The sequence below is a fragment of the Taeniopygia guttata genome, chromosome 28 (genome assembly GCF_048771995.1).
Source record: "Taeniopygia guttata chromosome 28, bTaeGut7.mat, whole genome shotgun sequence".
Classification (NCBI taxonomy): Eukaryota; Metazoa; Chordata; class Aves; order Passeriformes; family Estrildidae; genus Taeniopygia; species Taeniopygia guttata.
In genome coordinates, this window is record NC_133053.1 from 5,113,870 (window position 1) to 5,127,308 (window position 13,439).

The 13,439-nt window shown below is 54.2% G+C and overlaps 2 protein-coding genes across 3 annotated transcripts; one reads left to right on the plus strand and one right to left on the minus strand.

Annotated features, from left to right (window-relative positions):
- Positions 1-638: 638 nt before the first annotated feature.
- On the minus strand, positions 639-8,909 carry PRAM1 (PML-RARA regulated adaptor molecule 1). Of its 2 annotated transcripts, XM_030256676.4 has the most exons (10): positions 8,046-8,907; positions 5,738-6,410; positions 4,178-4,250; positions 3,721-3,833; positions 3,377-3,431; positions 3,007-3,100; positions 2,570-2,732; positions 1,984-2,017; positions 1,372-1,406; positions 639-916 (listed from the first exon to the last, which is right to left on the minus strand). In XM_030256676.4, the coding sequence occupies exons 1-10, from the start codon at positions 8,046-8,048 to the stop codon at positions 912-914; spliced, it is 1,248 nt and encodes a 415-aa protein (XP_030112536.4). In that variant the 5' UTR covers positions 8,049-8,907; the 3' UTR covers positions 639-911. The 2 variants fall into 2 exon arrangements, with proteins under 2 accessions (XP_030112536.4, XP_072775465.1); XM_072919364.1 differs by lacking the exon at positions 1,372-1,406 and having other exon boundaries at positions 8,046-8,909.
- Positions 8,910-9,584: 675 nt separating this feature from the next.
- On the plus strand, positions 9,585-11,493 carry POLE4 (DNA polymerase epsilon 4, accessory subunit). Its single transcript, XM_002190794.6, has 4 exons — positions 9,585-9,960; positions 10,267-10,351; positions 10,646-10,687; positions 11,054-11,493. The coding sequence occupies exons 1-4, from the start codon at positions 9,733-9,735 to the stop codon at positions 11,065-11,067; spliced, it is 369 nt and encodes a 122-aa protein (XP_002190830.3). The 5' UTR covers positions 9,585-9,732; the 3' UTR covers positions 11,068-11,493.
- Positions 11,494-13,439: the final 1,946 nt, after the last annotated feature.

Sequence of the window (13,439 nt, forward strand, 5' to 3'; positions counted from 1 at the left end):
GACGTCTTCAACTGGTTAATCTGGGCTTGGCATCCCGCCGTGAGGTGCTGAACCCTCCCAGTTTAACCCTCCAGCCCCTGGGATGGGGGCCAGTGTGCAGAGTGAGAGCAGGGGCTCAGCCCCAGGACTCCTCACTGTTCCTGGTCCAAAAGATCTGCCACCAGATCTGGGTCCTGCACCAGATTTGTGCTGCCCACTGGCTGTGAGTGCACCCCGATCCTGCCCCCATCCGTGAGGTCTTCATGGGCAGGGTCTGCAAAAGGAAACCTTCTCAGGAATGAGAGAACTTCCCGTGGCATCTGCAGACACAGCCCAAGGCACCAACAGGTGATGCTGAATGTTCCCACACAAATATCTGCCCCAATGGATCCAACCTCCTGCCAGCTCCCCAGGGAATCTGCCCCAAGGCCATGAGATGCTGCTGGTTCCATAATTCGTGATATTTTAGAGTATTTCTCTGTCCAGTTTGCCTCTGGTTCAGGCCAGGAGTGCCACCAGGGCCAGAGTGTGGTGCAGAAAGGGCAGGTGGGTCCCAGGCTCAAGATGCTCTGGGAATGGGAAAATATTAAAATCTTTATGGGCCTGATTTCACCCCTCTCTCTCCCTAGCCCCCAAAAGATAAAAAGGGCCACAAAACCCTCTTGAACCATTTCTGTATTTTACAAAGACAAAACAGAGCTATGGTGATGGTGTGACTCAAGGATCTGGGACAGGATCTGTGCAGCTCCAGGTGCTGAGAGCCATGCTACTGTTCTGCTCTGGCAGGAACAGAAAAAGGTGGTTTTGCAGTCAGTCTCAGAGGAAGCAGAGCTCCTTCACAAAAGGAGCTAGGTGCTGGTGCTGTTGATGTTTCAGCCCTTGGGGAGGTCTCTGTGGTGCTGTCTTGTGCCTTTGGCCTCAGTGTGGTTAGCTCAGCCTGCCAGAATTACATAACGTGTGTGCTTGTGAGCAGAGATGGAATACAGTTGTCTCTATTCAGCTCCATCTTCAGAGCCAACTGCCAGCCAGGGATGGAGTTTGCATGTCAGGAGAGGATAACTGCTCGGGAAAGGGAAGTCTGAGTTGTCTGGTGGATCAGGGACACCTCAAAGGACATTGAAGGGGCCCTGGGGCTGGCAGCGAGTAGAGGGAGCAAGCTGAGGACAGGGTGCATAGAAGCCCAAATAACTGGGAACAGAGGAACATGAAGACTTTTAGGGAACTGTGAGTAAATAAAGGAAACCTCAGGGAGATGAAGAGGAATTACACAGAGGGAAGACAGAGAGGGAAGGCAGCAAAACAGCAAAGGGTCAGGAGGAGGGGAATCCTGGTGCTTGGTGTGGTGGTCACTGTGGTCAGTGAAGGGGTATGGCAGCAGTTCTGTGCACCTACCATAAATCTCAACGTCGTCATAGATGTCAGTGTCCCTGCAAGGACAAAGATGGGGTGCTGTGGGTAGTGTGGTGTCCCACGTTCCACCACCTCCCAACCCTGAAGGGCCAGCTCCTGCTGCAGTGTCTGTCTCACTTCCTCCTGACCTGTCTGTGGTCTCTGGTGTTCCACCTGCAGCCCCGGCCCCGTTTCCCCCTCCCAGTGCTGTGCTCTCCCTGCATGGCTGGGACCATCTGGAGTGAGGTTAGGATGACTTTGGCCCCTCTCAGGACGGTGGCCTCATCCCGGGCTGCCAGGAGCTGCAGATCTGGCCCTGCAGAGGGGCTGCACCCTCATCCTGTCCCAGCAGCAGCCTCTGAGCAGTGTCTGGGCAGGTCTCACAAGAGGGACCACAGCCTGGGGAGTGCTTCCAGTGCCTCAGTGACAGAATCTCTCCTGACACCAGAAATGGCAGATTCCAGCCCAGGAGAATCTGCTGGTGTTAGGCTTATGGTCACAGCCTGAGCTGGGTAGTTTTGAGTTGTCAGCCAGGACTAGTTTGGTACTGGCCACTCATGGAGCAGTTGTTGCAGCTCATGGAGTGGAGATAAGGGGCTGGGAAAGGGTACTCACAGAGGCAGCATCACGGCCCGGGGCACGTAGCCATCTGCAACAGAGAGAAGAAAAACATGTCAGGTTGTGCTGGGAATCAGGGCATGAGCAGGAATCACCCCAGCACCTGCCCCTGCCCAGGGTTTAGCAACACCTCACGTTCCCAAAAAAAGCTGGGACAAGGAGCAATCCAGCTCTGGGCAGCTGAGCTGGACCCTTAGGAGGAACCTGCTCTGGGCAGTGTGAGGAAGGAGCCTGCCAGGCCTAATGGCAGCTGGCAGGGAAGAGCCTGATCCCTTCCCCTGTGCCTGAGGGATCTGCAGCCCATTGCACCTGGAGGCTTTGAGGACTGCAAAAGCTTTTAGCAGAGGGAAAGGACAAGCCCAGCTCACAGCAGAAATGCTGCTGCTGAGTGGAAGGAAGAGCAGGACAGTGAGAGAGAAAAGTGGGAGCCTTCTCAGGGTAGCAGGGTACCTGTCAGATCTGTCTAACAGGTAGAGGAGATCTGTCAGGAGGTCTGCCAGGGGGTGTTTGCACGAAGAAGCTTCTTCCCAAAACTGTGCTGTTCTCCCTGCTGGGGGCGAGCCCCGTCACCCTCTAGACTTACACCTCCTCTGGCTGTTCCGGCAGAGGATTTGCTCCTGATTTGTAAACTGAATGACATCAAGGATTTCTCCCCGTCTCAGTGGCAGGTTCTTCACTCCGCCCCTCTTCTCTGTCGCTGCAGGGTCGACCATCATCTGAGTCAGGACATTGATGCTGCCTTCGAACTGAAACACAAACAGCAGTGCCCATGGCAGTTGAGTCAGGCAGGTCTGGCGCTCTCCCTCCTTGAAAAAAACCAGATTCCTCTTTGGCCAAATAGTCTGTGGGACTGGTCTGACCTGGGGGAATGGAGCAGGTGTGACCTGGGGGAACAAGGCAGGGTGTGATCTGGGTATCACTGGTGCCTGTGGAGCACAGCTCCTTTCTGCCATGCACTGCATCCTTCTCAGAAGGGGAGAAGAAGCTCAAAGGGAAAAGTGATCACTCGCTGCTGCTCACCTTGAATTTCTTCTGAAACTCCCTGTCCATTTTCTCTTCCTTCTTGTATGCCTTGAGTGTTACGGTCTTCATCTTCTGGGAGATCTGGGATTCTCTGTAGCCATTGAAAGCCATGGGAAGGTGCAGATGACTTCATGCTCTCTCCCTCCCATCCATCCCCTTCTCCCTGCCAGCTGCTCCCCATTGCATTTCCCTGTGCCAGCCCTGGGGCCGTGGAGGCTCTCAGGGCAAGGTCCTGCAGCTTGTGCTTTTCACAACAGACCTTCCTATTGCAAGTCCAGCAGAGACCATTAAAGCAGCAACTTTGTCAGAGCAGCAAGGAGCCCTGGCCATTTTGGGACCCTTAGAAAGAGTAAAAACACCCCATTACCTCAGTGTAGCTGCCAGCAAGGTAACCCTGTTAGAGGCTCGGCCAGCATTTCCACCTGAAAAACCAAACCCCGGGAGAGGTGCTGCCATGAGGCTGCTGTGAGGTGTAAACACTTGCCAAAACAGGATACAAAGAGCAGCAAGAGCTCTCTTCTCCTGGGACCAAATCCTGAATTTACCCCAGGTGTGGGGGGATCAGGGTTTCCTGTGCCCATTTACAAGAGGAACCCGCTGCCCTCCTGTGTGGGGGAGCAGCAGGTTTAGCACAGGCCCTGCTGCTGCCCGTGGCTCACTGGGGCCTCGCAGCTCTCACCCCAAACAGCACCCAAGCCCCTCCTGCTTCACCTCCTCTGGGGCAGGGATACGCTGGCAGCTGGGACACAGAAGGAAGCAGAAGGCCTGGGCTTCTCCTGGCCAGCTCAACAGGCTCAACGTCATCGTATAGCTCATCTTCATCCCTGCAATGAGGCAGAGCACAGTTAGCAAGTGCTGCTGGCGATGGGGCTGGGGGCTGAGGGCAGAATCAGGGCTGCCAGGAGCAGGGTGGGCTGGCCATGCACTGGCCCTGGCTCTGGGCCAGCAGCTCCTCACACAGCTGGATGTGGACGGACAGCAGGTGCAATGGCCACAGTGAGGTAACACAGCCCCACGGGATGGTCGTGCTTCACTCTGTGGGACCTGCTTCCACACCCTGGGCTCCAGCAGCAGGCAGGAAAACCCAAACATCCTCTTGCTGTCACACCTCATGCCCTTCCCAGTGGCTTGGCACAGCCTGGAACAGCAGTGCTGCCTCAGTCCTTACCCCGTGCCACTCGGAGCATCCTGCAGTGGGAACCATGCAGGTACTGGTGCAGCACAGCCTGGCTGCAGGCGACCTGTGACAAACAACATAACAGGAGGGAGCAGGGGAGAATTATTTCATATTTTCTCTTCAGCTCTATCAGCCACCCTGAGGGCAGAGCCATTCCGGGCTGGACTTAGTGCAGGGGAAGGTGGGGAGATAAAAAACTGACTACACATCTTGATAGAGCAAGGAGTATTTTACTCCATAGCCCATCTAGGGATTTTTTCCAGCACACTGGTGCACAGCTCATGAGGTTCCTCACTGGGGACCTTGAATACGTATTTTTCCATTTGTATATTTCTAATGTTACTTTCTTCTTGGACAAATGATGGAAGGAGAGGGGAAGAAGCCAAAACAGGTATCACGAATGTGGAAAATCCCTAAATTTCAGATATGTACCAAAGTCAGGGCAAGTCCTGGATATGTCCACATGGCTCAGGAGCATCATAACCAGAACATACTGCTGCCCTTTTAGGATTGCCAGCATGACCACACCCCTGCTAACATGCCCTTATTTGTATCACAAGCCTTGTCTCCAGCCTGGTCAACCAGACCAAACAAGAATGGGCACAAAGACCTGAGTACAACATGAAATCTCTGCTGGTTTATGGTACCAAATAATACACAATCAGATACTTGGTCCTAAAAATCGTAAGATTGCCCTAAAAATTAACAAAAAGTATCAAATCAAGGCAAGGCATGATTCTAGATATTGCAGCTTGCCTCAGGACCCATGAGACAAATAAATACTTGTAGTTAGTCATGTGAGAGAATGTCCCAGCACAACAGCGTGGCCAGCCCTGATAACACCTTTTAATTACAACATAGATCAGCTTGATTTTTCGGTTCTCGTAAGGAAAGGAAGGGAAGTCTACTCTCATGGTTAGAGAAACTGAGCAAGAAAAGTTATTTGAAACAGCTTTCATCACCTGCAGTGTGGATTAGCAGAACAGCAACTGTGAGAAACCATCACAGTGGCCTAGCTCTGGAAGGCCACTGTGGAACATGGTGGGGCAGTGTCTGACTGGCACCTCTCCTGCTGGTCATGCCCATCACCCCCTGGGCACCTCTGGGAAGAGTCTGGCCCCATTTTCTCCCTGTTAGGTAGCTGTGGGCACTGAGATCTCCCCTTCTTCCCTCTCCTACCAGCTGAACAAGCCAGGGTCTCAGCCCTTCCTTCTCCATGTGCTCCAGGCCCCAGCCATCCTGGGCTCACTCCAGTTTGGCAATATTACTCATGTTACTTACTCCAATCCTACTTCCTACAAACACTCCAAAGATGGAAACTTGTGCCCAGCCAGGGACAGGACACTTTATTTCCTTCCCTGCCCTCCTTCTCTCTCATTCTCATCTTCATGCTGCTGCCTATAAAAGCCCCTCTGGTAATACAAGCCCCCACCTCTCCATAAGCCCTCCCAATATTTCCATCTCCCAGGAGCTCAGGCTCTAACTGCAGAGATTTTCCTTCCTAAATGAGCAGCTCCCTTCCCTGAGGGACCTTCCCATGCCTGGCCATACCCAGCTGAGCACTCCGTGGTGGTTCTGTGGCAGGACAGATGGATTTCCCAGGACGTGCAGCTGCTCTGAACTTTGTCAAATCCACATCAGGAGGGCGCCGGGGCTTGCCTGGCTTCACTCCCAGTACCCTGACAGGTGGCAAAGGCTTCCTCCGGGGCAGAGCTGGGTGCTCTGTCCTTTGGGGGCTTCCCACAGCAAGCAGGGGGGCTGCAGCAGCTGCACCTTTGGCAAGAACCACTGGAGCCCCCTTGTCTTTGGCAGGTGGCCATGTCTGCTGGGCTGGCTTCCTGTGGGGAGGATCAGAGCTGGCTTCCACCTTCTTGTTCAACACATCTCCTCCAGGTTTTGCAGGCACTGGGTGGAAGTTGGCACCTGGAGCTGTCCCCTTCTTCCGACACACCATTCGTGCCGGGGTCTCACAGGCAGAATGAGGTGAATGCTGTCCCAGGCTCTGACCTGGAGGTGGAGAAGGCCTGTTGCAGTCCCTCCTGCTCCAGGGAGCCTCCTGAAGAGGATCACCCTTGGAGGCCTTGGCAGTCTGTCCTGGCTCTGGTCCATGAGAGGCTGCAGGGTGACTCTCTGACCAGCCACCCACGCTGGGAGGTTCTTTCCTGTTCTGTTGGAACTTTGCCCGAAGGTGCCTCACCACAGCGTCTCTCCCCTCCAGATGCATCTGCAACCATTAAGAAAAACAGTTACAGTTAAAACACCATGGAGGAAAATGAGTCAAAATTCCCCCTGGGAAATGTGGTATTCCTTCAACATGGTCTCACACTAAGTCTTCTCCACAAAACAAGGTCTTTGCTCAAAAAGGTCGTGAATATATCTGAAAAAACAACATGGGGCTGCACCAAACTGGGACCAGGTTACCCCACCATGAAGGCACCCAGGAGACCTTTCATGGTGTCTTTTGGTCTGATCCACCCTCTGTTACCAAGGGCCATCAAATAAGAGGAACTGGGTGGTAGTAGCAAAGCTCCTGAGGGCAGAATCTGAGATCCAGAGATTTCCCAGAGCTCAGATGGGAGCAACCTGCCTTGCACTGGTCCTGTTTTCCATGATGAGCTGGTGGGGGAGACCACACAGGGCCATTGGATCCCTCCCTGGAGGAAAAGCTGGGATGGCACTGCTGAGACTCATCCCACCAAAGCCGTGTGCAGAAAAAACAAGGCCAAGAGGCAGCAGACTGTCCTACTTTTCTGACATGTGTCTTTCCTGTGTGGTTCACACTGTGCACACACAAACCAGGACACATCTGCTTCAGCACAGAGCTGCCTTTAGCTTCCTCAGTGGCCAAAATTCACCTTTCTCTAGAGCCTCCAGAGAAACACTGCCAGGAGGAGGCTGTGAACAGCTCTTGGAAGAAGACTGCCAGGTTGGAGTATGGCACAAAGCTATGAGATGGGGCTACATTTTTTCCTAATCTTCTCAGATGGACCTTGTGAGAGGGAGGGAACACCTTACCTTCCCCATCTTTCTCCCAAGCCCCTGTCCCCAGACCACAGTGTCCCTTTGGACTGGAGATGGCTGCTTCTCTGGAGCTGTACATTTTGATTTTGGAGTTTTTATCCTTCTGGGATTTCAGTTTGGGTTTGTGATTGCATAATTTTTATTTTCACAAAGGAAAGGCTGCTATGGAGAGAAGCTGATGCAATATTTTTAGACATAACTGATCAAATGCATATATAGAGACTTACAAAAGTGCAAGTTCCCCAGGCAAACACCCCAGTTTTCCTGGTAAACCCTCAAATGCACACTTGGTATAGCAGTGCTGAAGCAGCATAAATGTGCCATTTCCTGTATACCATCACTGGGGCTTTCACTCAAATTAGTGAGAAAGGCAATGTTTTCCAGATCCCCAAACATGCCGTTGGGATTTTTGACACCTGAATGATTTGGTGGTTTGTAATGATCAGTTTGGGGCCTGTTCCATGAGCTGGCACTTGCTCAGAGCCCTTGGATGTACAGCACTGCCATCACTATGATCAGTTCCAATTTTCCAATCAATTTTGTATTGGTGGGGGCTCTCCTGGACTCGGTGGGAATGTGGCCTCCTCCTTTCACATATATTTATATTCAGCGTAAGTTCACCCAGCAAACCTTCGTCCAAGCCCAGAAACTGGTCAGAGACCTTCGAAGCTCCATTGAGCTCAGATGTACAGGAGGACTTTGCCTTTCAGAAGGAGTGAGGATGTTGGCCAGATTCAGCCCCTTACAAGGACATCCCCCAAACCCTTCCAACCAGGACATATGGCTCCCAGTGTCCCATCCCATTGTCCACCAAAGCCCAGGTCTGGTTCTTACTCACCATCTTCCATCAGTGGATGCTTTCCTGTGTGCTCACCTCCTTGCTGAAGACCACCTGAAGCATTCTGGACAAGCCTCTCTGAGGCCTCCTCCCTTGAAACCAGAAGCTCTTTCCTGACAGCTGGTGAGGAGCTGTGTGCAGTGCCAGGAAGTTGCTTTTGCCTGATGAGACCTGGTGAGACCGCACAAGGAGGAGGAGAAAGAGGAGGAGGAGCAGCTCTTGGTACACTACTAGTTTGGCTCTGCTGCTGTTTGACACTTGCAGCCCACCAAGTCCTGCTGGCCATAAAGGAGGGCCCCAGATTTGGGAACTGACTGCGGGATGCAAGGGGATGGGAGCAGGAGGGTGGGCAATGTCCTTGTCCAGTGGTGGCCCAGGATTCCTCTGCAGGTCAGGTCTAAAAGCTGCACAGGACTTGCAGAGTGGGGAGGTGCAAGGGGTGCACAGCTGAGCTCTGCGGGAGCACAGAAAAGCTGGGTGAGGGCTTATGGCTTCCTGGAACTCGGCTCTTCATGCGGGACATGAGCTCTGCTGAAGAGCCTAATTCCTCTGGGAAGCAAGGGGAAGCTCCTCACGGCAGGGTGAAGAAGCCATCACAGTGCCTAGCTGTCCTGGTGTCCCTGTTCGCTGCCTCTGAGGCAGGAATGGTCTGACAACCTGGCACGGGTGCTCTGGCCTGCTGCTGGTCCTGGTGTCCGTGCTCCAGGATTGGCACATCCCTGCAGCCCTTTGGGACAGTGTCCCACCAGCGGTGCCTGTGTGCTCCTGCCTGCTGATGGTTTAAGGATAAGACAGAGTTTCAGGACATGGGGAAGGCTGGGGCAGGCAGGCAGGCAGTCGTTGGCCAAGGGAGGTGGTCCTGGGGGTTCTGTGGGTACCCTGGGGGCATTGGAGGGCCTGATCGCACCAGCCTGAGATGGGATGGAGAGGGGCTGCTGGGAGGTCCCACTCTGGACCCACGGGGAGCTGACTGGGCACAGGACGGGCGGACAGCAGCGACAGCCGCCTCCTGCCTGCCCCGCTGCACCGGGGAGGGCCCGTCCCTGTCTGTGGGGAGAGGAGAGAGCCGTGCTGGGCACGGGGGTGGCAGGGAGGCACCGAGGGCCGTCTGTGGGGAGGACAGGGACGGGGCCGTGGGGCTGTGTCCGGGGACGCGGTGAGGGGGAGGATGAAGGGCCGTGCCCGGGGCTGGGACAGAGCCGCTGTGCTCGGAGGGGACGAACAGGGCCCACGCTCGGGGCTGGGACGGAGCCGCTGTGCTCGGAGGGGACGAGCAGGGGCCGGGACGGAGCCGCTGTGCCCGGCGCTGCCCTGAGGGGAGGAGCCGGGGCCGGGACGGAGCCGCTGTGCCCGGCGCTGCCCTGAGGGGAGGAGCAGGGCCGTGCTCGGGGCTGGGACGGAGCCGCTGCCCTGAGGGGAGGAGCAGGGCCCGCGCTCGGGGCCGGGACGGAGCGCTGTGCTCAGCGCTGCCCTGAGGGGAGGAGCCGGGGCCGGGACGGAGCCGCTGTGCCCGGCGCTGCCCTGAGGGGAGGAGCAGGGGCTGGGACGGAGGGCTGTGCCCGGCGCTGCCCTGAGGGGAGGAGCAGGGCCGTGCCCGGGGCTGTCCGCGCGGCGGGGCTCAGCCGAGGCGGCAGCGCGGCCCCGCGGAGCCCGGGCCGGCCCCGCGCAGGCGCAGCGCTCGGGCGGGATGGCAGCGGCGGCGGCCGTGCCGGGGCCGGGGCCGGGGCCGGGGCCGGGGCCGGGGCCCGCCGAGCCGCCGGCGCCCGGGGAGGAGGAGGCGGGCGCGGGGCCGCAGGGCCCGGGGCCGGCCCGCCTGGCCCGGCTGCCGCTGGCGCGGGTGAAGGCGCTGGTGAAGGCGGACCCGGACGTCACCCTGGCCAGCCAGGAGGCCGTGTTCGTGCTGGCGCGGGCCACGGTGAGGGCGGCCCCGGGGCTGCGGGGGACGCTGCTCGGGCCTGCCCGGGAGCTCTGTGCTCCCTCCCGGGCGGTTCGGCTGCCGGAGCTGGGGAAGGGCTGGAGCTCCGCTTTGCTCCCTCACTGCTTCTCCTGAGCATCACTGCCCAGCCATTTCCTTGGGTATTTTCAGACCTGTTTGCTGGGAAGGGGTAATACTAGGATGAAGGTTCTGATCGAATGCTGAAGCCTTGTAGGACCTTTCTTTTTCCTCAGGAATATTCTGTCTCTCATCTCCTCTGTGAACCTGTCCTGTTTTGCCTTGCAGGAGCTGTTTGTTGAAACCATAGCCAAAGATGCTTACGTGTATGCCCAGCAAGGAAAAAGGAAAACACTGCAAAGAAAAGACCTGGGTATGGGAGCGTGTTCTGTGCTGGCCTTAGCAAAGGGTTGCTCCGATGCGGGATTTTTCCACCTGTCTGGAGGTGCTGAAGTAAATAGGAACTTATTCTTTCTTTCTCTGAAGATGGGAGAGAAAAATTTCTGCCTACTACTTCACTAATAATTTCACACACTATCTCCAAAACAAATAACTCTCTTTTAAATTGGTCACTGTGCTGTGATGTAATTTCAGATGCTGCGGTTTGAAATAGATGCAAATATGGAGTTGGCTTATCTATTTTAATTGTTCTCAATTTCCTTTTCAGATAATGCCATTGAAGCTATTGATGAATTTGCTTTTTTGGAAGGTGAGTTTCTACTTAATTTCAGTATTTTGTGTAATAACCTACTTAGGAGAGAAAGGACTGAGTCATTTGCAAAACTCTCTGCTTCCACATCCTCAGTAATTCCTAGTGTGGCTTGGAGTGCCCCTCTGTGCACTGGAATGGCTCAGCTGGACCCTGAGGCATATGCAGTGGGTTTGTTTGTGGGGTTTTTTTGTTTTGTTTTTTTGTTTTTTGTTTTTTTTGCTAGATTTTGTTTTACTTGTGTGTGATTGCTTATACTTTAAAGTTACTGCACTTTCTTTTACCAAATTGTAAACAAGATTTATTTCTTCACAGAACTGCACTTCTGATTCTTGAGACATTCTTGATGTGTTTTTTCACTTTCAGGTGCTTTGGACTAAGCTGGACAGAGACAGCTCTCTGGAGAAAGAGACTGCAGAGGTGGTGTGAGATGGAAAACAGGATGCTGAGAGTTCAAAAATAATTCCTAGAATTGAGACACTGAAATTGAGACATGGCAGCCATGATAGTTTGTATAAAGTTGAAGTTGTTGTAAGTTCTTTATTTAAAATGCATATTTTTTCATAACTATTTTGTATGTCCCTTCCCATGTGGCTGCAGTGCAGCTCTCTGCTCTGGCCAGGTTACACAGCAATTACTCCCAGTAGCAGTCCCAGCCTCTCTGGATACTCTGCAGCACCATGGAGCTGTGAACAGAGAATGACTTGGCTCAGGTGCCCAGGCAGAAGGAATTTTTTTAATGGAAATGTGGATTTTGTTAATATGTTTGTCTCTTAACACAATTAAATTGTTGTTGTTGTTGCTGAGCAGCTGTGCTGATTTCTGCTCTGGGCTGGGGTTCCTGTAGCCTGGTGGGAAATGGTGTGGTTTTGATGGGATGCCTTCTCTAGCATTTTGGTTTTGCTGATTGTTTTCTCAAGGCATCCATTCCAGAGAAACCCAGCTGTCCTCCTGGAACTGGGGATGTGCTCCAGGGGAGCTCTGCTTGTTCTGAGGGCTGTGCAGCTTCTCTGTCTGTGACAGTTGCACTTGTAAGTAATTGTAGGGAAAAAACTCCCACCAAACCTCATTTTGAATGCCAGAGGAGTGTCCATGCTGCCATCACTGTTCTCTCGTGTGCTCACTCCTGAATCTGGCAAAGCATTTTCCCTGGGGCCTGGATCTGTTCCCTGCCCTGTGCCCCAGAGGAGTTGGTGCAGAGCCCCCAAGTTCTTGGTGAGGAGCTGAGTCCATCCTGTGTTCAGGAACGCTGCTGCCACCAGCCGTGTCTGAGAGCCCCTGGCAGCACACGGGCACCAGTGCTGCCTCTGTGCTGCCAGGACTCTGGTGACTGGAGCTTTTCCACTCTAACCAGTGCTTTCCTGCCGGAGTTAACAGCAGAACTGTGTGGCTGTGGGGGACATGCTGCCATCACTGTTGTGACATGTCCATCCCCTTGGCTGTGTTGCCAACGTTGTCCCAGTACCAGCTCTGACTCTGTTTGGTGTGGGGAGGGACGGAACAGAGTTGTCTCCAGATTAAACCACTGAATGGGATGAAGGAGGATGAAGGATGCATGTTCTTTCAAATGTGGGTATTTGAGAGTGGCTCCCAGTCACCACAAACTTAAATTAGTTTGGAAGTGGTGGTAAGAACAAAGACCCCCAAGGGAACTTCCCCAGGCTGTCAGCAAACCCAGTGGCTCTCAAGAAACATTTAGAAGTTTGCTAAGAGCCTGATACAAGCCTGATGATGTGGGAGAGATGCTCATTTCCCAGTCTGCCGAGGTGTTTGTTCAGATCACAGTCGGGACATTTGCCAGGATATGTGAGCCCATTTGGCTGAGAGCTGCTCACCTTCTCACTTGACAGGGAGGGCAGGTATAGGTGTCAGAGGTGACACTTTCCTGTGCTTCCCAGGGTGCAGCATGCAGGACCCATGCAGGAGCTGTGGCCTTCCTCACAGGGCTCTTGCAGGCTGCCATCTTTTCCAGTCAGTTCCTTTTCCCTTCTTGTCCTTGGCACTGCTGTGGCCTCTAGCGTGGAGAGCAGGGGCTGTGGTGAGGGGCTGTGCTTGGAGTGTGCTTTCCACAGTGAACAGCACAGAGAGCTCCACTTGCACTTGGCAAGCAGTGTGGGATTTGTGTCAAAAGGAGCTGCTGTGCAGGAATCGGGAGGTTTAGTGCCCTTGAGGGCCTTTGTGCTGTGGGAGGGGACTCCTTTCACCTCACCTAGGTCTGCAGTAAGGTACAAGAGAGCAGATAAACAGTGAGAGAAACAGTGCCAGAATGTTTTCCTGGAGTAACTAAACAGGGTGCTCAGGCAGGGTCAGATGTGTCATGTCCATCTGTAACAAAATCTCTTGTTTGTGCTGGAGCCGTTTAGTTCAGGATAAGGAGCAGCTGGAGCTGTGCTGGGCACTCAGTGCCTCATCCCAGCTCAGGCAGAAAAGGAGGGCAGTCGTAACTGGGGTAATGCTGGGCTTGGTGGTTTGTGACTGCAGGTGCAGGAGCTGTCAGCGGGGTGGAGGAGTGTGGAAATCTCTTTGCAGAGAGGGGCTGCTGCAGGTGGCAGAGCCATTTCCTCCACGTTGAGCACGGTGGGTTCACAGAATCATGGAGTTGTTTGGATTGGAAAGGACCTTAAAGCTCATCTTGTTCCACCCCTGTCACAGGCAGGGATACCTTCCACTGTCCCAGGTTGCTTTAAGCCCTGTCCAACCTGGCCTTGAACACTGCCAGGCATGGGACAGCCACAGCTCCTCCCAGTTCCCC